Source organism: Pelophylax lessonae (assembly GCF_965119305.1).
Source record: "Pelophylax lessonae genome assembly, chromosome: 8".
Lineage (NCBI taxonomy): Eukaryota > Metazoa > Chordata > Amphibia > Anura > Ranidae > Pelophylax > Pelophylax lessonae.
Genome location: NC_138775.1, coordinates 205219586 through 205247463, shown reverse-complemented (window position 1 = coordinate 205247463; position 27878 = coordinate 205219586). Strand labels below are relative to the sequence as shown.

Sequence of the window (27878 nt, the reverse complement as noted above, 5' to 3'; positions counted from 1 at the left end):
GTCAGGCATGCATACAAGCACGTGGGGGTCAAACTTTTTGCTGAATAAAGCCCGCCTACAAAGTTCAGTAGCTCAAACTGACATTTTTTCACACCAGTATCAGTGCAAGGACTCCTCTTTTTGCCTGCCTATATGTGCAGAGGACTAGTTTCCAAACTTTTGGTCAAAGTGTGAGAAAATAAATCTCTCCTGCTGAGATTTCTCATTATGAAACCAAGATTATATATTATTAGCATTATAATATTAGTATGATATTAGTATTTTATGGTACAGTTTAAAGGCCTGTAGGCTCAAAAAAGATAGTTTCCCTTTAAGGTGTTGATCACCAAAGTCTTGGTCAATACCTTGATTTGCTGGGCATAGAACAAGGGTGACCACTGACCTTGACCCTGATTGTTCTCATTGGTGTCTCGTCACAAATTCTTTTTATAGGACAGAGACTCAAAGTACTGAACAGACAGCCAGGTAACTAATTAGCAGACATGGGAGTAAGTCATACATGTGCAAGTCACAAGCAAGTCTCAAGTCTTAACCTTTAAGTCTCAAGCAAGTCCCAAGTTACTGTGTTGAAAAGCAAGTCAAGTCGAGTCCCTGCTAAAAGTCAAGCAAGTCAAGTCATTTGTTTTGGTCAAGTCACAAATCAAGTCAAAACACTGATCTACCCCAATTTTCACCTTTTAAATCAGTTAAGTCAGTGGTCAGGAAAGGTTTTGTTTTATTTTCAACATTAACAAAACTGCTTTGTGCTATTTTCTTGGCATATTAAAGAAACAAATACAAAAAATAACCGCGCTGATACCAAACAAAGAAAAAACAGCAGCTTATAGTGGGATAACACTTAAGAAATAAATAATGTGAAGCTGCGCTATCAGATAATGAAGTGAGTAATTATGTGCTAAACAATATGTGAATGACACATAAAAAAATATAAAATATGTATCAAATAACAATTGATGTGCTATTTAAAATATCAGGAATCAAAAAGGATCATATAAAGAAAAGTCCCAAAACCATCAAAGGTTATTCCTCTCCCAGAGTAATGGTATACCAATACCAGGTTGATGTTATCCAAAGAGCATGTAAAACATAGGAAGATCCATAGTGTAGAACGTTTAAAGGCTTTATTATTAATAAAAGAAATGCACTCACATAAGGAAATGTAATCGCTCCCCCAGGAAACGCGTAGGGACCGGCGTGTTGACGTCACCACGTGGACCCGGAAGGACGGGCATTAGTGTTCAGCGTTGTACAGCCGGCCGGCTATTTGTTACGAGCGATTACATTTCCTTATGTGAGTGCATTTCTTTTAGAATAATAAAGCCTTTAAACGTACTACACTATGGATCTTCCTATGTTTTACATGCTCTTTGGATAACATGAACCTGGTATTGGTATACCATTACTCCGGGAGAGGGATAACCTTTGATGGTTTAGGTCACTATCCAATATCCATATGAGTGTTGTCTGGCGTAATATATTCTACATCTGGCAAGCCTTCAGATTGGGTGATTCTTCATATGCACAGTGGAAGAAATCTTACCTGTGTTGTTATGGAGGACTTCTGTTTGCGTTGCACTGAATTTGGGACTTTTCTTTATATGATCCTTTTTGATTACTGATATTTTAAATAGCACATCAATTGTTATTTGATACATATTTTATATTTTTTATTATCGTATTTTTGTGTCATTCACATATTGTTCATCACATAATTACTCACTTCATTATCTGCTAGCGCAGCTTCACGTTATTTATATTAAAGAAACACTTTGAATGCCCAATCAGCTCAAAATCCTTCGTCTGGTCATGTTTCAACACCACAGTCACTAAAAACATGTTAAGTATTTCCATTGTTAAACAGCCAGTGTCCTAAAAATCAGAACATACTGAGGTGTTTGAAGTGACTGTGCTGTCAGAAACATAACAGGCACATTATTTTGCTTTAACACATCTTGAGAAAATGCAAATATTTAATAACTTAAAGTAAAGTAATTTCGAGTCATATGTCTCAAGTCAAAGTCAAGTCTCAAGTCATGAATACCAAGTCAAAGTCAAGTCGAGTCTTTTATTAATTTTAGTCAAGCAAGTCTCAAGTCCTCAAACTGGTGACTTAAGTCATGTGACTCGAGTCCCCCACCTCTGCTAATTAGTATGGTCAGAAATGGCAACTCAGATGCTTCTCAAGACAGGTGTCCTCTGACTATGGAAAGTTAGGTAAAAGCCAGATTTACTTTTTTGGGTTGACTGTTAAAAAAAAAAAAGCAGTCCTACCAGGATAGTGTAACACTTGGTCTGGGACCCAGCTCTCTATCCTCATCCAGTGTACTGGTTCTTTGCTTCCTCTATATGACTGCATGCTTTTAAACAGCCAGGATGCTGCATATGTTACAGTATCTGTGAAAGGAGCAAAATGTTAAACATCTCGTAATAAACTTTTGACAATATAACCTAAAATTGCTACTTCTAATTAACATACATATTTTCTTTCTTCTAGGTGATAACTGTGTATAGCATGCCTGGGATGGATTCTGATTGGTTGATGGGAGAGAGGGGCAATCAGAAAGGCAAAGTGCCAATTACCTACCTAGAGCTGCTTAACTGACTTTTTTTTTTTCTATTCTCTCCTGAAGTGCCGATTTTCAGCAAATAAATATTTATATGCAATTAGCTTGATGTAAAGAAAATGTAAAGATCTTCCACATATAAATGTCTTAAAAGAATTTAAGCCATATAAACTGGCTTTTGACTGTACTGCCAATTTTCTTGCATGAAAAAAACACTCAAGTCACGTAACATTTTGTTTTTGGCTATTATGGGCTTAACAATTTTGTACTGACCTAGTGTCAATATTAACAAACTTCTGCCATGCATTGGAGGGAGGACATAACTTTCTACTCCATTTTTGTGATTGGTGAATGGCTTTTTATTCTATTTTCTCCTCCGTAAAATAAATGTAAATGTTGTGCCAAATGTTTTATACTAATGTTAAATAACAAAGAGAGGCTGTGACATTCCCTAGTTAACAAAGAACTATCAGGTATGTTTAGCGGAGATTAAACTCTTTACATGGTTTTATTAGCTGGTCTTTGAATGCTGCCTGTTTCAGGCCCTGCATTACTATATATTATCGGGGTATCGGCTTTGTGGGTTTACTACAGAGGTCTCCAAACTTTCTAGGCAAAGGGGCCAGTTTACCATCCTTCAGACTTTAGGAGGGCCAGATTGTGACCATTGAGAGTAGAAGATGCCTCAGACTTGGTGATCAGAGGGGGTAAAAAAAAATTACATAATGCAGCCTGTGGGCGGTAGTAGAAACAGTGCCTCCTTATTGCTGTTAGTAGGAAGAATAATTTCCATCGTTGGTGTCAGTGGAAGAAATGGTGCCCCATTGTTGGTATTAGTGAGGGGAATAGTACTCCATCATTGGTATCAGTGGAAGGAATAGTGCCCTAACAATTGGTATTAGTGGGAGAAGTAGTGCCCCGTTATTGGTATTAGTAGGAGAATAGTGCCCCATCATTGGTGTCAGTGGGAAGAATAATCTCCATCTTTGGTGTCAGTGGGAAGAATAATCCTCATCATTGGTGTCAGTGGGAAGAATAGTGCCATAACTATGGTGTTCGTGGATGAAATAGTGCCCCATTGTTGGTGTCAGTGGGAGGTATAGTGCCTTGTATCAGTGGGAGAAATAGTACCCCAAGGGCTGGATAAAGGCAAGCAAAGGGCCACGTCGAGCCCACCAGCCAGTTTGGAGACCACTGGTTTACTACACCAAACCACTTTTCACATTGGAACACAAATGTTGCACAATTTAAAATGTAACATTTTTATGGTAGTCCCCGCCACCCCCAGAACACCCTCCCCAATCTTTTACATACCTGTCCCTGATCCAATGAGGTATGGCTGCCTAGATTGTACACCTGCTTTTTAAAGTATTCCCAGCCGGACCTGCGCATCCTATTAATTTCTATGGCGAGATGCCAAGTACACTCTCATAATCTGCAGCTCCCTGGGAATGACTGGATCTATAGGAATAAATAGTAGTGCAAAAGGGCATATGCAGCCGTGGCCCGGAATTGTTTTTATTAGGCATCTGTCAGCCATATTTCACTGGATTAGGTCAGTATAAGACTTTGAGTGGGTGTTGAGGGCTACTATATAAAGATGCAGTTACACTTTAATGAAGTATTTTAGAGTGTTTGTACATATGATATGCATTGATCATGAATTTTCCCATACGTTTACACGGACTTCTATGGAGGAATAAAAGCAAAGCACAGACTGATATTTTAGTCTGATGTTGGTGTGTCTTTTTGCCTTGTATTTCACATTATTAAAGCACAGTCTAAAATTTTACGATTAGTGTTACTATGTCGGCGTGTCCAATTATGCACCACAAAAAGCTTCACGCAGCAGTTTACCCAAAGTGCCATTTATTCAGATACTTGTAAGAAAGGCTGTGTTATATTTCAGCTGTAAGCGCCATGGTCCTGTCAGACAAGCAGGAAATTGTCCATTTAGATGTGGCAGGGATCATTCAGCATGGACTAAAATGACATTGAAAACTTTGTAGTATGTCTTTTTCTTTTTGTCAGAACAGCGTGCTGAAAGCATTCTTCTAACAGCTCGGACTCAACCTAAAAAAAAATAAAAGGAGCTGCTATTGCTGACCGGTTTTTAAATATACAAGTAACAGCACCTTGAAGTCTTCCTGTATTGGATCTCTGATTTGCATGTGCTAGTTCAGGCTCAGACGACTCAAGCAAGGGTGGGGTGATAAGTGAATTGTGCCATGGCAAATCAGGGTATGTAAATGGTTAAACTAGGTCTTATTGTGCATGATGTGCAAATTAGAACATAATTAGAAAAAGTAGGCCAATGATTTCCAACACTGGGTACACTTCCTATTATGTGGATGAATTCGGATATGTCCTCTTAATCTTTTAATGCCTGCTTTGCAGGCACATGAGCAGAGCCTGAGGAAGGGCAGTGTTACAAAGAAAGTCAAGTTACATCCTCTATGGCAAAGACAACCTTCACAGGAACTACTCTTACAAGAGGACTTTAGTATACTTCACCATATTAAAAGCTGAAGAAGTACTGGAAATCATGCCCATATTTGTGAGTCAACCCAATCCTGGGATTTTGGTTTAAAATTAAGCCCAAGAGAGGAAATTTGGGTACTGGAACTACATTGGAACCCGCTAGGTCCATGTGTATTTGGGACATCATCTTGAAGTGGAAATCACAGAAAACACATTAGTCTTTGACTTTCATGTACCTGTCTGTTTTACTGACCTGGTGTCAATATATCTAAAGATGGTGGACTTTTTGTGATGGCGGACATGAACTATTTTTATTTACATAGGAAGCGTCAAATTCAACTCAATATTATTTTAACCTACTGAATGTATATGGGGGTTTAAGAGCACAAAAGCACACCACCAACACACTCCATTTTGTATTGTTTTATAAATATATTTAAAATATCTTAGATTAAATGTAAATGTAGAAACTAAAATTGCTTTAATACATTAAGCATAACAGTAGGCCAAGCACATTTAAAACTTGTGTAAATTGAACTGTAAAATAAAAACAAGATTTTGTTTTGTCTTAAATATTATTTTGCTCAAATTCTTGTTTCTGAGAGAGTTTGATTTTCAAGTGGGTGTTGTATTTGTTCATGAACGTGTTTAAGAGCCCATGTACACCAGTCACATCACATTAATGAACATTACTTGCATTTGTGTAGTGTGAGGCCATTCATTTAACAGCACAGTACAAGGGACAGTGGGTGGATTTTTAAAAAAAAAAAAAGTGGAGCAGCTGTGCGTGGGCACCAATCAGCTTCTCTCCTCAGCTTTTTCAGTCAAGCTTTGAAAATGAAAGATATAAACTGATTTGTTGCCATGCACAGCTGCTCCAGTTTAATACATTTCCCTCTGTTTTCTGCGTTGTTAAAAATGCTGACTGCACCGATTATTTTTTTTTTTTTTTTTTTTTAATGTATTGAGGTTTTGAATAGGCTGCCTAATGTAGATCTCTGCATGGCACAAAAATGCATCCATGGGGCCTTATTTTCCATCCGTCCAGCGGATTGGATGGGATCAGATGAGAACGGACTGACGGTCCGTTCCCATCCGATTTCCCCCATAGAGATGCATGGGGAACTGACAGCTGTGTCTCTGCACACAGCGTGGAGACACAGCTGTCATCCTGCTGCTCAGCGGGGGATCAGCGGCTCGATCCCCCGCTGAGAAAAGAGGAGTCCGTTTGACGAACTACTGTGTGAAAGGAGCCTTAGGGCTCTTTCACACGGTCCGCCTCCGTAGGCGGATCCGTGTTGCTCAGCAGGGATCGATCCGCGATCCCCGCTGAGCTGGGCAGATGACAGCTCCGTCTCCGTTTGCAGAGCGGAGAGGGAGGTGTCTCAGCCCCCGCTGCCCTCTATGGGGGATCGGATGAGAGCGGACCTCTTGTCTGCTCTCATCAGATCCGATTACTGAACGGATGGAAAAATAGGGTTTCCATCCGTCCAGATTTCAAGCACAGGATCGGATGCGGATGGCAGCGGGTGTCAGCGGAGGTGTCTCCGCTGACACCCGCTGCCCCATAGAGCTGCATGGAGGATCCGATCAGATCCGCCTAAAAAACTGACAGGCGGATCTGATCGGACCGCCCATTGTTTGGTTTACCAAACTACATTGTAAACAAATCCAATTAAACTTCAGCACAAATATTTTGGCAATTTTTTTTAGTTTATGGAATACATACATACATTAAAATGGAGGGTTAAAATATTGAATGTGTTTACAGAATCTGTGCATTTGGATACAGATTGGTGATGAAGCTAAGAAAAAAAAAAAAACTGCCAATGTTCAAAAGTTGAACCACTTTTAACCACCAATTCTCACAAATGGATCTTACAGATAGTCTCTCAATATAATTTTTTTTTTTTTTTTATCCGCATACTTTGTAGTGCATTGTAGCTGGAATTTGCTAGTTTTACTACATTGCTTCTGTGTGGGAATGTACCTACTACCATTTGACTTTTTTTTTTTTTTTTTGGGTGGGGGTATATTTGCAAAGCAGTAAAAGGGACACGTTCACCACTATCCTGGTGCCTGTGTTTCAAGTTTGTGATTGGCTCACATGCTTTAAATGTATAAATATCACATTCACTGCTTTATAAATATACCTAAGTGTTGTCTAGAGTGCTTGGAACCAGGGTACAATTGCTCCATCTGTACTTTAATTTATTTGTTCCTCTGCTCTCAATATGAATCAATTCTGACAAGTTTTCCTGATACCAAGAGAAAATAAAGATGACACGGGAGGGATCTCCAGTTGGGTGACAGCTTTAGCTCTGTTTCTGTGTGCTGGAGGGGGTCCCTTCCTTCCGCTCTCCCTCCCAATCAGCTGTCAGAGTTCACTGAGCTCTGCAGAGTGTAATTTCAGCTCTAAGCCCCCTTCTTTTTTCTTTTTTTTTTTTTTTCTTTTCTGACAGCTTAGACAAGTGTTATAAATTCTGGACTTTGAATGGCTGAAGAGAAGACTGCAGATAAACAGGTACAACTTATGTAGGATGGTTTGTTTCATCACTGTGTATCACCTAGGGCTAGACACTTCACTGGGTCGGGGTTTGCAACAATTTAAATTCCTACATAATTTCTACCTTACATGTAGCTTTTTCTTTTTTAAACCTTAAATGATTTTGTGAAGCTGGTTGGGTCTAGTTAGAATGTGTGATTATAGGTAGTAATAAAATACAGCCTTCTGATGTCAGCTGTTTATGGTGCACCTAAAGTAACCACTGGTTGGGACTCATCAAGGGAATAGGAGTCAGACTGCTTGGAACAGCTTATCCAAGGTCTATTGCAGCTTTTCTTAAGCAGTATTCCACTGGCAGTCTCCAGGGGTTCCTTAAAGTGGATGTAAACCCTCACATATACCCAGTGAAGTGAACAGCCTCAGATGATTCAAAGAGATGAAACCAATCTCCCTACATATGTTGTACTTTTATATGTGCTGTCTTCAGCTTTCTATACTGTTTACAAGTGCATGTCCTTGCAGAATTTTCTCTTCCTTATTCACCTGTGGGTGTAGGTTCTTGCCATAGATTGTGTGAGAGCTGTTTGGAGGAAAGGCACACACACCCCTATCCACATAGGCAGAAAAGGAAGAAACATGAGGAGCTGTGCTCTGAATAGACCAGCTGCCTGCTCATCTATTTCTATGTATCCACCCTGACCCAAAACTAAACCTGGTTTTATCTCGGTTGACGGAGAACATGTCAGAAGTTATCATGGTGATAACAGAAGAACGGAGCAGGAGAAAGCAACGGTTGAAATCCACTTTAAATCATCACTCACACCAATCTATTTTCCAATGGAAATACATGTATGGTGTGGGCAAACGTATATACTTATGGTTCTAACACAAATCGTATTAACCGATTGCTGACTGCCCTATAGCGCATTTATTGCTAAAGTGCAGCTGTGTTGCACAGGATCACATTTGTTTGTTTGTTTGTGTGTGTGTTTGTGTGTGTGTGTGTATATATATATATATATATATATATATATATATATATATATGCATGATCCTGCACTTCTGGGTATGAGATGCAAGTATGCACTACCGGCGGCTCGCTCCAGCTGTCAATCTACACAGCGGGACCCGATGTCCGATTATCATTCGGTACACAGACAGGACGGCAGTCTGCCTATGTAAACAAGGCAGGTTGCCTTTCTGTCAGTACAGAAGGCATGGATTCTGTGTTCTTGCCTTCCCTTAGTAAAAGCATCTCCTCCACTACACTAAATCACCAGCTAGGCACACGTTTAACACTTTGATCGCTTCTGATGTCTTCCCAGCCAGTGTCAGTACAGTGATGGTGCATATTTTTAGCATTGATCACTGTATTAAGTGTTACTGGTTCCCAGAAAAGTGTCAGGTGTCCATTTGTCTGCTGCAATATCGCTGTCCCGCTAGAAGTCACAGATTGCTGCCATTACTAGTAAAAAAATAAATAAAAATTCCATAAATATATCCCATAGGAATTAGACTTTTTTAATTTTTTTTTTATTATTATTGGATAGGTTTTAAAAGCAGGAAGTAAATACTTTTTTTTATTTTTGAAATAAAGTGCAGAAAATAACCACAGAGGCGATCAAATCACACCAAAAGAAAGCTTTGTTTGTTGGAAAAATATATATATATATATATATATACAGGGCTCAAAATTTCAATTCATGAGCTACTAGCCAGGCCTTAAGAGTTACTCGCCACTTGTTGCCCCACCCAAACCCTACCCTGCTCCGTCCCTAAACAAACCCTCGCCAGCATGCCCCTTTACAATGCAGAGTGCCCACAGCGTGCCCCTTTTCAATGCAGAGTGCCCACAGCATGCCCCCTTTCAATGCAGCATGCCCCTTTAAATGTAGAGTGCCCACAGCGTGCCCCCCTAACCGCTTGCTGACCGCCGCAAGTACATATACTGCGGCGGTCAGCCCCGGCCAGGCAAAGTGACGTACCGGTACGTCACTCTCCTGCGAGCCAATAGGGGGCAAGCTCCCGCTCGCTCACTCTGATCCCCACGCGTGTGACCGGCGGGCTCGATGTCCACCGGTCACTCTCGATCGTCGGTTACAGAGGGAGAAAGGCAGGCGGCTAGTGTAAACAAAGCGGCCTGTCACTCTCCCTTGTGTAACAGCAGAGATCATACGGTCCTGCTATGTAGGACCGTTGATCTCTGCTGTTACATGAAAAGCCACATCCCTACACAGTTAGAAGCACGCCCCTAGGGACACACTTAACCCCTTCCCTGCCAGTGTCATTTCTACAGTAACAGTGCATATGTATAGCACTGATTACTGTAGTAATGTCACTGGTACCCCCAAAAGTGTCAAATGTCAGTCAAGGGTCCGATCTGTCCGCTGCAATGTCGCAGTCCCGCAAAACAAATCGCAGATCACCGCCATTACTCGTTAAAAAAAATGACAAAAATCTTTCCCTTAGTAAACGCAATAACTTTTGCGCAAACCAATCAAAATACGCTTTTTGCTATTTATTTTTATTTTTTTTTTACCAAACATATGTAGCAGAAAACAAATTGGCCTAAAATGTTAAAAAAATTTAATTTTTACATTTTTTTGGGGGGAATTTCATATAAAAAAATGTGAAAAATATTGTTATTTTTGCAAAATTGTCGCTCTTTTTTTGTTTATAGCGCATGACCAAAAAATCGCACAGGTGATCAAATACCACCAAAAGAAAGCTCTGTTTGTGGGAAAAAAGGACGTCAATTTAATTTGGGTACAATGTCGCACGACCGCGCAATTGTCAGTTAAAGTCACGCAGTGCCGAATTGCAAAATACCCCCTGGTCAGGAAGGGGGTAAAATCTTCCGGGGCTTAAGTGGTTAAATGTAGAGTGACCACAGTGTGCCCCCATAAATGCAGAGTTAGCACAGCGTGCAGAGAGACCAGCGTTCACTTACCTGATGCAGCGGCGGCTTCTCCTAATCCTCCGCATCTCCCGAGTCCTCCTCCTCCTCTTTGGCCAATGGCAATTGTTCACCTTTCGGCTAATCAGGGAACGGGTCTCGGACCCGCTTCCTGATTGGCCAGGAGGAGGATCCGTGTGACAATAGCGAATCATTCGCTATTATCACACAATGGGTGGGCTCAGGGCGCACTGCCCCAGGTCCACCCTTTTCTGAAGAACAATGCACTCACTACAATGCAGGCTGCGCTGTGAACTGCGGCGTTAGGCACTACATTCCCCATAACACCACAGCCCTTACTCGCCATCCTCATCATTCCACTCGCAAAATGCGAGCAAGCTAGTGGAATTTTTGAGGGCTGATTTTATATATATATATATATAAAACCAGTGCTGTATCACGATAAATCGCCTGCTCAGGAGGGGGGGGGGGGGGGTGGATTAATCTTCTGTAGGTTAAGTGGTTTAACAGAGTCCTTCAGTTTAATCCAATAGTCTTCAAACTGCAGGCATTTGCTTGCGTTTGATCAGCCCTTGGGGCACTGTTCCTGCCATTGACACTAACAATGAGAAACCATTCCTTTCACTGTCAACAGTGTGGCATTTTTTCTCACACTGATGTCAACGATGAGGCACTATTGCGCCCAGTGTCACCAACAATGATACGCTATCCCTCCTCATCCTACTGACCAAAGGTGTCAAAATTGTTTTACTCCCACTAACCACCAAGCCTGAGCCATTGTTTTCTCCAACTTATGCTGGAGCATTTTCTGCTCCCACTACCCACAGCCGCCCCCCCAAGTCTAAAGGACAGTAAACAACTTGCCCTTTGTTTAGAAAGTTTGGAGGTCCCTGGTTAAATCAAATTGCCTCTTGGCTGCCTCACTGACGAAGCTTATATTTTTGCCAGTACTGCTAGCTTTTTATTAACTTTAACTCTTGTAAAATGGGAGGCTGTAATCTCTTTTTCTAGCACAAGTTCCCCTTAAGAGCTGATCACCATCCCTCCCAGACATCACATCGAGTTATGACACGGAGGTTGATCAGCATACAACTGTGCTACCTAAAATCCTGATTAGTCCAGATTCACAAGAATGTGTAAAACATTAACGATGAATTCCAGGAATTCAGCTACTTTGTAAAAAAGTACAGATACACTATGACAAGTCCAAGGAGCCATGAAAACTTCTGAACTTCTCTCTAATATTTTTAACTGATAGGATTATGGCTCTGCCAGAGCATAAACTGGCACTTGGGGCTCTGAAAGAGGAGGGAGATGCACACAGAGCAGCTATGCCCTCCCCTTCCCTCTGATGCCCATTCAGAGAAGCCTTTGTGTTTTGTGAATGAGTGTAATTAGCCACTAAACAAATAACAAATGGGTTTATATAAAATAGTTTGGTATTCATGAAGAAATATGTAAACCATTAAGGAGAACCAGTAGCAATTGAACTTATGGAAGAAGGACAATATTGAATTTTTTATTATAATTGTTCAGTGTTGCCTATAAAATATGCTGTCACTACAAAAAAAAATCCAAAAGCAGCTCTTTGCAAAAGAATTATTATACTCTCCTCTTCAGGAAGCAGTGGTACAAACAGATATTCACTCTGTAGTAAATAAATGACCTCAAAAACAAACTTTACACCTGATACCCTTACAGGTGTGTTGGATATCCAGTCCCCATCTGCTGGCCCATGTGTTGACACTACTGGACACAGTACTGATGCAAGGGAAACAGTTGGTAAAATAAAGCATACAGGAGGACCAGGCACCCATTACGAAAATGTGTTGGACGCGAGGCTGTAGCTTTTAAATAAAGGTCAATGGCACCATACCAGATAAGACCTCAGGCACCAGGGGGGGGGGGGGGGGAAACACTGCTTTTAGAGATGTTCTACATTTTTCCTATGCTGCTGAACATAGCTATATTTTAGTCAATGTGTCCATGCCCATTGTGGCACTTAGGTTTGTATTTTAGGGCAGTGTTCAGAGGCATTAAAAAATTGCCCCAAACCTGCATTTGGAGGGGAGCTATCTGGCACAATTTACATACATAAATGTGCACTTATGTGTGTAAATTCTAGTGGCTAAAATTAATATTCTAGCCAGTTTACTCTTGTACATTAAAAACATTAAATGTTTGTCAAATATGTCCCAAAACGAGTATTTTTTTACACTAGATTTTCTGTCAACTCCTGGCAGACGGTTCCAATATAGATAGGAGTATTTTAGTATGCCTAAGGCTGCATGCACACGGATGTATTAAACACTTCCATGATACTTCTCAACCACTAGGCTGTAGCCTCTATTTGCCAGACCGAGTTTGGCATACAAGTGCACTATCATTATTATAAGTGTGAATGTGAACATGACAGCCCTGGCTTGGTTTCAATTCTACCCCCACCCCATGTATGGCCACCTTAGGGTGCCTCTTGCATAACCTCTTGGGATTTCACATTTTACACTGCATTCTGTAGCTGCCCACCTACTAGTATCGCTTGTATCCATGTTTCTCAATCAGGTTCCTATCAGCTCTGGCAGCTACTGCTGTCACTATACTAAAACTGGCTTGCCGTAGGATCCCTCTGTGGGCCCTGCCTGCTGTATCACTAAAAAAGCCAATTTGGTACTATTTTTTTTTTTTCAAATATGTTTTAATAAAAACATCCTGGCTGAAATTACTCCATGGGCAGATTGATCCATACCTGACCTGATCTGAAATAGTTGCAACATTATTACACGTGCTCGGAGACAGGATCATCAGCCTTCATCTAAAGACATACAAGGCTCCTAAGTAACACCACGGACACTTGGACCTGCTACTCCACTGATTCCAATAATTTGAAGGGCTATTTACCCCCTGAGGACCACTATTCACTGACACCAATTTTTTTAGGGAGCCATTAGTACCCGGTGACCACCATCCCACTGACACCAATGATTTGGTGGGTTTTCGCTTCTCATTAATGTGCCAAAACTCTTGGCTTGCAGTTGTAGCATGGTTCCATCGGCTTGAATGGGCAATTTTGACAGGTGGTGCCACCTGTCAACTCCACAAACTGTATTAAATTGGCCACAACGCAAAGCATCAAAGCTGCCTCTGGCTGTATAGAAGCTTTTAGAGGGGGCTACAAAACAGAGGCACAACCAGATTTTTACTGCCCCCCTAAATTGACTGTGAAAGAGGCCTACAACTGTTATAAAAAAAAACATTTTTAATAAACATTACTAGGATATTTTATAAAGCTTTTTAGATATAAGGGCACTTTATATAATCTTTAAAGTCTTTCTAACTTTCTTGTGACTTTCTATGATCATTAAGTGGAAGAGATTTTTTTTTTGTAGATGAAATTATTGTTTGGGTCGTGTGTGCTTTCAAGCTTGTCATTTTACAGACAGAATAACAGATTACTACCTGCAGACTGTCTACAGGTCATTACACTAAATAAATATAGGGCAGCCCCTTTCAATCAGTTATACAGAAAGAAGAATTCTGAATCCATTAAGGAAGCAACAAAGTTCAAGTTGCTTTAACCTTTACACCCTGTCATCATTTTGACATAACTCAGTTTTACAGAAGCTGTAGAAAAATAGATTTAAAGAAATTAACCTTTGGCTTCTAAAGCAGGGTATGGTTTGAAATATGACATGATCTGGTTTAGTGAAATGTTCTGACTGCAAGCTCAAAATCTGTATTGGTTGCAAAATGTTGAAAAGGCTGAAATTTGTTCATAAGGCTGAAGTTTTATTGCCTGCAGTTATACGTTTTGCATTGCACTGCTATGTGAAAACCGTTCCATACATCAATTGTTCATGTGGCCCCCAGAAAGAATGCATTCGTAAAGGTCACAGAATGCCAAGGTTTCCTTAAAGGATAAGTTCACCTTTTATAAAAAAAAATAATAAATTCATATCTTCTTGCAGGTAAAAAATGAGCATTTATAATTTTTTTTACACTGGAGCCTGTAAAGTATTGCACCCACGATTAGAAGATGGCAAATGCAATGCCAGGATCCTGCAGATTCTCAGTACAGTACACTGTCTGCCTATACCTCCAATACAAGCAGACAGTTACTGAATTGCAGAAAGAATCAATGACCTGCAAGAGCGCTCACCAGTGCCCCCGCAGTTCATTGAGGACTACAAGCCATTGGCCACAGTGGCCGAAGGTACTTGTAGTTCATTCATTCCCAGAAATCCATGAATGAATCATGTGCCCGTGTGGACAGAGCCCCACATGGCCATGCTGTTTTCAAATTGTGACAGTGAGTGAAGATCCCCCTGCACACTGTTGGAGGGGGCTAATCTGAAGTAGAGGAGGCAGGATCTAGAACAGAAGCATATAAAATCCTGCAAGCTACTTATCCAAACAATAGATAAAAAACAAGCAAAGCTGCTGAAACTGATCACAATCCTAAAATAACTAAACAATCACAATAATGCCGCACTGTAGAGATCAATATAAAAATTACGTCAACGAGTATCATAAAAAAAAATAGGAAAATGTGAATATGCTAAAAGAATCTTAATAAATAATTACATGTGTCAGGTGTCACAATAAAACAAAACTATTAATTACAGATATTTTTCCTATATGCAAAAAATATATAAAAAATAGGTGTGATCCAGAAAAATGTATACAGTATATTAAATGTCAATGCAAAAAAAAAAGTGCAGCTTTCTTCAAAGAATGATCCACAAATGGTGCTTCTCAAGCACTCATATAGTTACAGAGGTCGAAAAAAAGACATCAGTCCATCCAGTTCAACCTAGTGTATGTGTGTGCTGTTAACCATACATTGTATACCCCTGTATGTTGTGGTCTTTAAGGTGCCCGTCTAATAGTTTTTTAAAACTATCGATGCTCCCTGCTGATACCCACTCCACTCCTCTCCTGTGGTTGAATGACCAAAACTGTGTGTCACCACAAAGTGCTCCCCCCACCAGGAATAATCTCACCTGGGGTAGTGTGACCACTACAACCAAGAAGGGTCGAAAACAGCCTTTTTTCCTTTCAGGGCTACAGCCAGCGCTTCAAGCCTCCTCTCCTGTTATCTCCGCATGGCATCCAGAGACATGTATACAGAGGAAATAAACGAATAGTGCTTATATCTTTTAAAAACAATTTATTAAATGAAGATATAAAGGGTACTCACTTTTATCTGGTGCTTCCAGCACACCAGACTATTACAGGCATAAAACTACGTTTCTGGAAGGGTCTCCGGTAATCTCACACAAGCCTCACAGACACTACCCTGCAACCAGCTCCATGCTAGTTCCTCGTGTCATCACCGTCCTGGCTCCTCCCCAACACATGTTTTCCTAAGGGGGATTTCTATTGGACATGCAGACTGTCAATCTATCTATATCTAGCAAAGCGGGAACCATTTTCTTGAAGTTCACGGGCACCGCCATTTTGTTGTGGTCCGTTGCTTGTGTGAATAAATTGAATATTTACATTGCTAACCAGAAAAAAGTATAACCCTTTTTTCTCTTTCGTTTATTGACGGACACAGCTCCATATATTCTTGACCGATGGGTTTATGCTGCTCTCCATAGGAGTAGGATACCAGGCAGAAAAAAATGTGACCACGCCTATAGGGCAGTCCCGGGGGGTATACTTCCACTTCCTGCTATAGGACTTTAGTTTTTTTTTTCTGCCTAGTCAGGAGTAAGGACCTAGTTTCTTTCTGGGATCTCTGGTCCTACCATTTTTCCTTTTTGAACAAATTGTTTTTTTTTTTCATCCTCTTTGAGGGTGTATTTGTTATTTTTTGTCAGGTGAGCTCCAGTTGTTCCTGGTTGAGCTCTTGTTTTGCCTGGTTGGCTATGTTTAGCCTTTGGGAAGTGTTTTTCCTTCCTGTGTTATTCCCACCCCTCATATTGACACTGCGTTGGGATGTCCCATCGGTCAAGAAGATATGGAGCTGTGTCTGCCAATGAACGGAAGAGAAACTGGATTTTTGTCTTACTGTAAAATCCTTTTCTCTGATGTTCATTGACAGACAAAACACCCGCCTCTTGAGTTGGGTTTTATATTCTTCTGACACTGCTTGTTACAAAACTGAGGTCCTATAGCAGGAGTTGGGAGTATACCCCCTAGGTCAAATTTTTGTCCTCCTATGGAGAGCAGCATAAACTCATTGGTCGAGAAAATATGGAGCTGTGTTCCTCAATGAACATCAGAGAATAGGATTTTACGGTAAGACAAAAATCCATTTTTTTTATCAATAAAGGGGGTGATGTATGTAAGGCTTGTGCTTTTACCCTGGAAACTTCTAGAAACGGTTACACTACATGAAATGCAATTAAAATTCACAATCAATAAATGAAAACGTTCCACCTCATATTGACTACTATGTATTGCATTAGGATCCCTTATCTTATATTACCCCACATATTTTATTAAATTGAACCCCCTATTCCTACCAGTGGTATGTCCTATCTTATTACTAAAACTATATGTAAACTTTTTTTTTTTTTTTTGCATATACAGTGCCTTGCGAAAGTATTCGGCCCCCTTGAACTTTTCGACCTTTTGCCACATTTCAGGCTTCAAACATAAAGATATAAAACTGTAATTTTTTGCAAAGAATCAACAACAAGTGGGAGACAATCATGAAGTGGAACGAAATTTATTGGATATTTCAAACTTTTTTAACAAATAAAAAACTGAAAAATTGGACGTGCAAAATTATTCAGCCCCCTTAACCACTTAAGCCCCGGAGGATTTGGCTGCTAAACGACCAGGGGGTATTTTGCGATTCGGCACTGCGTGACTTTAACGGACAATTGCGCGGTCGTGCGACGCTGTACCTAAACGAATTTGGCGTCCTTTTTTTCCCACAAACAGAGCTTTCTTTTGGCGGTATTTGATCACCTGTGCGATTTTTTGATCACGCGCTATAAACAAAAGAAGAGCGTCAATTTTGCAAAAATAGCAATATTTTTCCCTTTTTTTTATATGAAATTCCCCCCAAAAAAATGTAAAAATCAAAATTTTTTAACATTTTCGGCCAATTTGTTTTATGCTACCTATGTTTGGTAAAAAAAAATTGCAAAAAGCGTATTTTGATTGGTTTGCGCAAAAGTTATTGCGTTTACTGACTAAGGGAAAGATTTTTGTCATTTTTGTTGTTTTTTTTTTTAACGCGTAATTGCGGCGATCTGCGATTTTTTTTTGCGGTACTGCGACATTGCGGCGGACAGATCGGACCCTTGACTGACATTTTTGACACTTTTGGGGTTACCAGTGACATTTCTACAGTAATCAGTGCTATAAATATGCACTGTTACTGTAAAAATACACTGGTAGTGAAGGGGTTAACTTTATTTGAGAGGGAGGGGCTGTGTGTGTCCCTAGGGGCGTGATTCTTACTGTGATTGGCTGTGGCTTCAGCTGTATGCAGAGTGATCAACGGATCTACATAGTAGATCCATATGATCAGCTCTCATACAGAGGGGAGAATGACAGGCAGCTTGTTTACACAAGCTGCCTGACTTTCTCCCTCTCCCCCGCCGATCGCAGAGTGGCCGGCGGACATCGGGTCCGCCGGTCACACGCGCGGGGGGGTCCGTGACCACGCGGGAGCGGGAGCGCGCCTCCGGCGGCGTGCGCTCGCTCCCTAGACCCTCACAAGCTAGTGACGTAGCCCTACGTCACTTTGCCTGTGAGGGGCTGACCGCCGACGTAGATCGGCATGCGGCGGTCGGCAAGTGGTTAAGTTAATACTTTGTAGCGCCACCTTTTGCTGCGATTACAGCTGTAAGTCGCTTGGGGTATGTTTCTATCAGTTTTGCACATCGAGAGACTGAAATTTTTGCCCATTCCTCCTTGCAAAACAGTTTGAGCTCAGTGAGGTTGGATGGAGAGCGTTTGTGAACAGCAGTTTTCAGTTCTTTCCACAGATTCTCGATTGGATTCAGGTCTGGACTTTGACTTGGCCATTCTAACACCTGGATATGTTTATTTGTGAACCATTCCAATGTAGATTTTGCTTTATGTTTTGGATCATTGTCTTGTTGGAAGACAAATCTCCGTCCCAGTCTCAGGTCTTTTGCAGACTCCATCAGGTTTTCTTCCAGAATGGTCCTGTATTTGGCTCCATCCATCTTCCCATCAATTTTAACCATCTTCCCTGTCCCTGCTAAAGAAAAGCAGGCCAAACCATGATGCTGCCCCCACCATGTTTGACAGTGGGGATGGTGTGTTCAGGGTGATGAGCTGTGTTGCTTTTACACCAAACATAACGTTTTGCATTGTTGCCAAAAAGTTAGATTTTGGTTTCATCTGACCAGAGCACCTTCTTCCACATGTTTGGTGTGTCTCCCAGGTGGCTTGTGGCAAACTTTAAACTACACTTTTTATGGATAGCTTTAAGAAATGGCTTTCTTCTTGCCACTCTTCCATAAAGGTCAGATTTGTGCAGTATACGACTGATTGTTGTCCTATGGACAGAGTCCTCCCACCTCAGATGTAGATTTCTGCAGTTCATCCAGAGTGATCATGGGCTGCATCTCTGATCAGTCTTCTCCTTGTATGAGCTGAAAGTTTAGAGGGACGGCCAGGTCTTCGTAGATTTGCAGTGGTCTGATACTCCTTCCATTTCAATATTATCGCTTGCACAGTGCTCCTTGGGATGTTTAAAGCTTGGGAAATCTTTTTGTATCCAAATCCGGCTTTAAACTTCTCCACAACAGTATCTCGGACCTGCCTGGTGTGTTCCTTGTTCTTCATGATGCTCTCTGCGCTTTAAACGGACCTCTGAGACTATCACAGTCCAGGTGCATTTATAAGGAGACTTGATTACATATAGGTGGATTCTTTTTATCATCATTAGTCATTTAGGTCGACATTGGATCATTCAGAGATCCTCACTGAACTTCTGCAGAGAGTTTGCTGCACTGAAAGTAAAGGGGCTGAATAATTTTGCACGCCCAATTTTTCAGTTTTATTTGTTAAGTTTGAAATATCCAATAAATTTTGTTCCACTTCATGATTGTGTCCCACTTGTTGTTGATTCTTCACAAAATATTACAGTTTTATATCTTTACGTTTGAAGCCTGAAATGTGGCAAAAGGTCCCAAAATTCAAGGGGGCCGAATACTTTCGCAAGGCACTGTATATTATATATAATAGAACATAATATAAAAAATACAAATATAAAAAAAAAATGTTTGCAAATGCAAAAAATATATCCTTATTCCTATTCTGTACTGCCCACATACTAACGCTTCACAATTTACTAATTAAACAACCCAAAGTCCTTATTTAAACCCCCTGGCACCAAAGATCCCAACTTATAAATCCACTAGAACTCACTTTTACTGAGCTCCCAGATAACCGTATTACCCCCTCCAGTGTTTCCTAGGGGCTTCAGGGCCCCAAAATTGTAAACCTCTATAACCCTTATGTTTATCTCTAAAATGTGCAGATAAAAAGTGCTTATCAAAACCCTTACTAATATTTCTTATATGTTCCTCCATCCTCTCCTTCAAGGGTCTTTTTGTCCTTCCAATATAAAGTAAATTGCAGGGGCACTTTAGGGCATAGACCACCCCCTTAATGTCACATGATCTAAAGTCCCTGGTGGTATAGGAATTTTGCGTAGAAGGGTTATTAAAAGTTTTCCTTTTTCTTCTATTGTTGGAGATTCTAATGCAGCTGTAGCCTCGACCATGGCTGAGGAAGCCCTTTATTGCCCAGAAGCTCAGATTAGTCACTCTATGGGGCTCAATAACATTCTTAACAACCTTATCCCTAAATTAGGGGCTTTTTTGTATACAAACCTAGGTATGTCTGGCAAAGATTGTCCTATAATCTTATCTTGCCTTAGAATTGGCCAGTACTTCTTAATAATATGTTCTATGGATTTGAACTAGATATTACAATTACATTTCTTTCCCCCTCTTAAAAACTCCTCCTGGTATCCCTTGTCTTTAAACATCCTGGTTAATCTATTCGATTGTACTTTAAACTCCTCATCCTGCTGCAATTTCTCCTTAATCTCATATATTGTCCCCTGGGTATATTTTAAAAAGTCCATATGCAGCGCTGAAAGAAGAGCATTTATTAGTCTATGATCAGAACAGGAGGATGAGATCCCATCAGCAGCATCAGTGTAAGTGTACAGCACACTCCCCTGCAGTATAGTATAAATTGCACTTTATAGATATAGATATATATATATATATATATATATATATATATATATATATATTTATTTATAATGTTTTGTAAGCACATTTGATTGATCACCGATTGCACAGCGCTACAATGTTTATTTCTTTTTAATTTTCCTATTTGTATTTTATGTATACCATACATAGAGCAACCATTTAGCACCAATTATACCATCATTTTTCATGTTTTGGTGCGCCAACCAGTAGTAGCGCCTCACTATTTATCTTCATTTTTTATTTAAGTTATTATTACTTAAATTGAAGGCAGCTCTACATAGGGCACCCTAAATCAAGATAAGAGAGGCGCCATATTTTTTATTTTATTCTTTATTCTCCACTGCAGTACCCACAAAATCTCCTTACTAGAGCCAAAATTGAACATGGATATGTAAGTATAGAGATGTGGTCAGCAGCAGTGTTCAGGTAAACGCCTCCTCAAGACACTTCCACTTGGCAGGAAATCACCAGCTCCACTCCTCCATGCATACACCACTGCTATGCTGCCGGCTGACTTGTTTCATCCAATAGGATTTCTTCAGAGGCGTGATGAAAGAAATGGGAAGAAATCCTATTGGATGTAATGCGTCAGGTGGGACACTTAAGCACAAGTACGCTATGAGCCGCGGCAGATCTTGATGCTTTATGATGCTTATTGATCTATAGATTATCTTTGTAAGTACCTTTTTAATAAACTTCCAATTGGTTTTATTCAGACCTTTACTATATATACTATTTCGTTGTCTGTTCTTGGTGGTGTCATCCCCATATCTGAGATTAAAGGCAATCTTTGCAGCATAGCAGTGATGTATGCATGTATGTGTGAAGCTGGTGATTGCCTGCCACGTGGAAGTGTCTGTTGAGGAGGCGTTTACCTGAACACTGCTGTTGACCACATCTCTATACTTCAATATCCATGTTCAATTTTGGCTCTGGTAAGGAGATTTTTTGGACACTGCGGTGGAGTGTGCTGTACACTTACACTGATGTGTCTGATCCTCCTGTTCTTATCATGGACTATTAGATGCTCTTCTTTTAGTGCTGCATATGGACTTTTTTATTTATATATATATATATATATATATATTTTTTAATCAACAGAATTGATGCTGGCTGCTCTTGTTTTCTATAGTATTTATTTTTAGCGCATATATCTCCTAGTGTTTCCCTGGGTATATTTAACACCCAGGGTTTATAGTGGCAGCTATTGAATGGGATATAAGAATTTCTGTCCGTCCCTTTTAAAATAATTCTTTGTATGTAGACATAGATAAGTAGACCTAGATTGGTGATAAAAAGTGACCCCTGATGACGTCAGACGTACACCAACGAAACACGTAGGGTGGGACTAAACGTGACATGCCAGATCAGCTTCCCGGAACGCATTGCAGCGTCCCCTGGTTTACAATCATGTTGAAAAATAATCACCAATTGTAAGTGTGTTTTTAAAAGTCTAAAAAAAAAAAATACACTTGAATATTACTGCACTATGAGAGATTTTCTCTTTTTTACCTCTACATGGGTTACCATGAGCGTTTAGACATGCAGGAACAACGCCATTGATAGGCTGTCCCGGATTTATCTTTCTACAAGGGGGAATTTCTATTCATGCTGATTTTGACTACCTGTAATGGGGGTCAATATCGTCTGGTGAGTGTGATGCACATATAAATGTTGGTGGAGAGGAGACACACCAGGTCACAAGGTGATTCGGCATTTTGGGCAATTGGACAATATTATCACATATGGGACTGTGTTTATCATGAATTGATGTGTGTTTATCATGAATTGATTTATGATGAATTATGTGGGACTTTGTGCACTTTTTTTCACTTGTCACTTTATTTGTTTGTACTGAAAGCGCGGCAAAATTTTTGTTTGTTTATAAATTGGTGATACCAATTTCTAAATCTAAAAATTGCATTTTATCTTTACTAATCTCCCAAGTTAAACTTCTATTGTGAGTATTATCATTCATATTAAGAAGAAGTGATCTAACTCTTCTATCTTACCATTTCTTATAATAATCAGGTTATCTCTAAACCTTCTATATATCAGTAGTTTAGGGTCAGGGTTCTTTAACAGACCTTCCTCCTCTCATTTTGCCATATAAAGGTTAGGTACGCTGGACGCAAACTTTGGGCCCATCACTACACCCCTTACTTGTAAATAATAGTTCTACTTATGCCAAAAAATAACTATGTTTAAGGCAAAAATCCAAACATTTGAGTAGAAATTTCCTATGTTTAGTCCTCAGTTTTCCACTTTTATTAAGTGCCCATTCTACAACTTGCATTGCTCTGTCGTGATTAATATTAGCATACAGTAATGTGACGTCACTGTGTCCTCTTTAATTTTACACCCCTGCAGTATTTGCAAAGTGTGCTTGGTATTCTTGAGGTATGTGCTAGTTTCCGGTACCAGGGGTTGAAGGTGTATATCTATATATTCACCCAAACGGGCCGTGAGGGATTTAATCCCACCAAAAATGGGTCTCCCTGGGGGGTTGATATTGTCCTTGTGAATGTTAGGAATATAATATATCAGTATCCCACAGATGGCAACAAATATTTCTCCTCATACTTGTTTAAAATGTTAACCCCATAATTTAATAATTTCTCTAACTGTCTTTTATATTGTTTCATAGGGTTGGATGGTAATAATTCATAAATGCCCCTATCCCCCAGCAGTCCATTCATTTTCTGTCTATATTGCTCCTTAGATAAAACCACAATCCCCCCTGCCTTATCCGCAGGGCGGATAACAATATCTCTCCTGATTTCCAATTTTGCTTGTCTATTCTTGTTTAGGCAACTTCTCCAGGTTAGTCGTAACCAATCTTTTAAACATATCAACTCACCTGTTATCTACAATTTTCGGGTTGAATGTGGATTTAATCCTCATTATAGTATGGGTTCCTTCTGCATAAGTTTTCCCCTGTGGATTTTGCATATAGTACTACTTAATATTTTACTTTCTAATGACCTTTTGAATGCCCACATATGTACAGTATCAAATTTATTTAGCCCTTTCATTGGTGCATATTTGATGCCTTTATCAAGTTTTAAACATTTCCTCTCTTGATAAGGTGGCTCCACTTAGATTGAAAATGCCTTCCCCTAGTTTTCTGTTCTATTCTCCTTCCCGCTTTATATCCTCTGCTACTGGATTTTCTGGATACTGGATGGGTCACATGTAATTATTTATTATTATTCTTTTAGCATATTCACATTTTCTTATCCTTATTATGATGATACTCATTGACACAATTTATTACTGTAGCAATGTTTCCAGGCCTGTGGCCTGATGTGGGTCTGCCATTGTTAACGGTTACCTCTCCAGCCCATGTGAGCTGCGGCCCTGAGTGTGAGAACTGACACATCGACATCTCCGGCATCTTTGTTTAGTTGTTATATTGTAGTTTTAGGGGATGGGAAAAGGGAAAGAGTGGGATACTCCTTTGGCTCTACTATGTACAATTCTGGGACTTTTCTACCAAAAATGCCCGTTGTCTTGACGCCAGCCGACGCTGGCCAATGCTTACTGACGCTTTGAACACACTGTATCTCTGAAAGCTGTGCTGGAACTCTGACTTAAGTCCAGAAGATCCAGGACTGTGGAACATTGAACATCTGACACTTTTTGCACTGCAAAGTCACTGACTACTCTCTCCAGCCTTGCCCTGGCTTGAGGTAGCTTGCTGTGTGTATTCCTGTAAGGCTACAACTCTCAACTTATGCCCTCACACCGTGCATTAACTCTTCAGGGCCCAAACTGCAGGCGCCCCTTTTACCACTTCAGGGTCCTCAACCTAGGTACCCCCTCTATCACTTCATGGTCCTCTGACTAGGTACCCCATTTACAGCTAGCTGACTCTTGGATCCTAGAACCTTCTCCGGAGTGGTCCCCACTGACTCTAGGCAGACCCCCAGGGGCAATCCTCAGTACTCACGAACTGTGTAGGCTTTCCTGGGACTGGACCCCTCTCGCTCTCCGCTGGTTCTCAGCACACCAGATCCCCTCAGCTCAACTCAGCAGTCTCTGGATTCTCATGCAGCACCCGAGACATCCACCTCCTTCGACAGGAGGAGAGACAGCCATCCTCTCTCTCCTTGGACTCTGCTTCCCGCCAAAGACAATGAGTCATGCCCTCCCTCAAACTTTGTCGCAGAGAAACCTACTGGATTTATGCCCTTGACGTTTTGTAACCTGGGGGCATAAATGAGGAATTAGAAATTAAACGCTATTATATATCTTTTTGGGTCTCTTTGAATATTATTTTGCGCTAGATGTGCGTCTCCCCCCCCCCCCCCGCACAGAGAGGTTTGTGCGTTTATGTCGCAGAGAAACGTACTGGATTTATGCCCTTGACGTTTTGTCACCTGGGGGCATAAATGAGGAATTAGAATTTAATACGCTATTACAGAATATCTTTTTGGGTCTCTTTGAATATTATTTCGCGCTGGATGTGGGTTTTTTTTTTTATTACTCTCCTATTCTTATTGTGATATTTGTTCCTTTTTTAACCACTTAAGCCCCGGAAGATTTTACCCCCTTCCTGACCAGGCCCTATTTTGCGATTCGGCACTGCGTGACTTTAACGGACAATTACTCAGTCGTGCGACGCTTCACCTAAACGAGTTTGACGTCCTTTTTTTGCCACAAACAGAGCTTTCTTTTGGTGGTATTTGGTCACCTGTGCGATTTTTTGATCATGCGCTATAAACAAAAAAAGAGCGACAATTTTGCAAAAATAACAATATTTTCACATTTTTTTATATGAAATTCCCCAAAATGTTTTAACATTTTTGGCCAATTTGTTTTCTGCTACCTATGTTTGGTAAAAAAATCACAATAAGCGTATTTTGATTGGTTTGCGCAAAAGTTATTGCGTTTACTAACTAAGGGAAAGATTTCTGTCATTTTTGGTGGGTTTTTTTTAACGAGTAATGGCGGCGATCTGCAATTTTTTTTTGCGGGACTGCGACATTGCGGCGGACAGATCGGACCTTTGACTGACATTTTTGACACTTTTGGGGGTACCAGTGACATTACTACAGTAATCAGTGCTATAAATATGCACTGTTACTGTAAAAATGACACTGGCAGGGAAGGGGTTAATTTTATTGGAGAGGGAGGGGTTAATGTATGCCTGGTGCTTACTAACATGTGTGGGGGGAGGTGACTGAGTGACACAGGGACAGGTCACGTGTTCAGCTATGCTGAACCCTGTAATCTGTCACTGTCTGTCACTTAGGAGATCCGCCCGCTTTGTTTACACAAGCCGGCGGATTTCCACACTCGATTCCCTGACGATCGGGGAAGAGCAGCGGTGATCGCCGCCGCTCCTCCCCTAGCCTGACTCCCGCTGTGAATTAATACAGCGGGAGCGAGCCTCCGGCGACGTGCGAGCGGAGCCCACAAGGGGAGGAGTCCAGCGACGTAGGTCTACGTCGCTGGACGATAACTACCCACTTTGCCGCAGTAGAGCTCGAGTGAGCGGTCGGCAAGTGGTTAATCTAATAAATACTCAGAGCCTACTGCACTTAGAGGCACCTTGTCTTTTTATCCCCCTCCCTCAAACTTATACCCACTCCCAAAATCCTTTGCGGCAGAATGTATCCCTGATTGGGTTTCCTCCACTGCCCTAAGATAAGCCTCTCACAGAGCCAGTGGGGAGACTCCCCCTTCGGCAGACACACCTAGAAACCATGACACCCTACCAAAAGAAATCATGGCCCTGTTGTTAGGCAGACAAGGCCCACTATACATTTACCTAGCACCTACCTGTAGGGTGCTACATTACATTGAGCGCTACATCACGGCATTATTGTGAATGTTTAAGATTTGGAACATGTTGCATGTTCCACCCTAAGTATGGATAGAACTAAAACTGGTCATAGATGGTTTGAATCTAAGCCAGTAAGCCAGTTCAGCAGGGACTGGCCAAGATTTGAATCATGTATGGGTAAGTAGAATGTACCCAGTAATCATTGTGTTCTCCCAACAGAGACGGCTCCCCCTGCCCCCCCTGGGAGAACATAATAATTCCCACATCAACACTGACTGTGTCTATAGGGGAATCGTGCAATTTTATTTTTCTCTTTTCCTACCCATGGTTGCAGGAAAGAAAATCACTCCAGCTATGGTTGGCTTTAGTCTTTAAAGAAGAGCTATAACCACAACATACACTTTTCCTCCAAATGTATCACATTAGCATTGTAATAACCATACAAACAATAGTTATTTTTGGAAATCCTAAATAAACTTACTTGAAAAATCCCCTTTCATGTTGTAAAGTGCTGCCTGTCTGCTGACCATCTCTTTCCACAACTTCCTGGGTTCCCTGCATGCTTTGCAGCTTCTCCTCTGCTCATTCCTTTGCTTTATTATCCCATGGTACCTTGTTGCCTGCAAGCAGTATTCCTGTACTGATTCCATCTCCTAAAACTCCTACTCTTTACAAGCTTCAAGATTGTTCAGATTAAAAGGAGTAGGCTATAAATATTTGAAATATAATGTGGAAATTAATTTATGTTTTTGTCAATGAATAGAGTTTAAAGTTGACCTTGCATGAAAATGTAAGATCTGTTTATATTTCAGATCCACACAACTACCCATGTAAAAATGGAGCATTAAATACAAAAAAAAAAATTGGGAGAACTCATAAAAATGTTTCACTGGGCCTCACCACAGGATCTGGAATACTTGAGGATCCCAAATCCTAGAAGAAAAAATGTGCCTACTATACAGAAGCATTATCTTGCACAATTTTGAAACCTCTGCTTTCCCTAAATCCTGCCTGAAGGCCTACTGACATTACACTCACCTAGGCACAGCGGAAATATACTGGATATAAAGTATATATATACTGTATATTACTGTGCAAAAGTTTTAGGCAGGTCTAAAAAATGCTGAATATAAATAATGCCTTCAAATATAGAAGTGTCAATAGTTATTATTTTTTTTTTTTTTAGTGCGACCATTCTTTGAGTTTGAGGTTGTTGTTGGCTGTATGTTTGAGGTTGTTGTCTTGCTGCAGAATTATTTTGGGGCCAATCACACGCCTCCCTGATGGTATGGCATGATGGATAAGTATCTGCCTGTATCTATCAGCATGGAGGACATCAGTGATCGGGCAACATTGAGTATCATAGCCACAGTGGTTGGCCAAGGAAACATAATGCAGC

The 27878-nt window shown here is 40.6% G+C and overlaps 1 protein-coding gene across 3 annotated transcripts in view; it reads left to right on the top strand.

Annotated features, from left to right (window-relative positions):
• The window catches only part of SH3GLB1 (SH3 domain containing GRB2 like, endophilin B1), a 112607-nt gene extending 109439 nt beyond the window's left edge, over nt 1-3168 (top strand). For all 3 annotated transcript variants that reach the window (XM_082265726.1, XM_082265725.1, XM_082265724.1), the window contains one exon: nt 2495-3168. In XM_082265726.1, the coding sequence (XP_082121852.1) occupies nt 2495-2602 (108 nt within the window). In that variant the 3' untranslated portion in view covers nt 2603-3168. The remainder of the gene's footprint in view (nt 1-2494) is intronic.
• Nucleotides 3169-27878: the final 24710 nt, after the last annotated feature.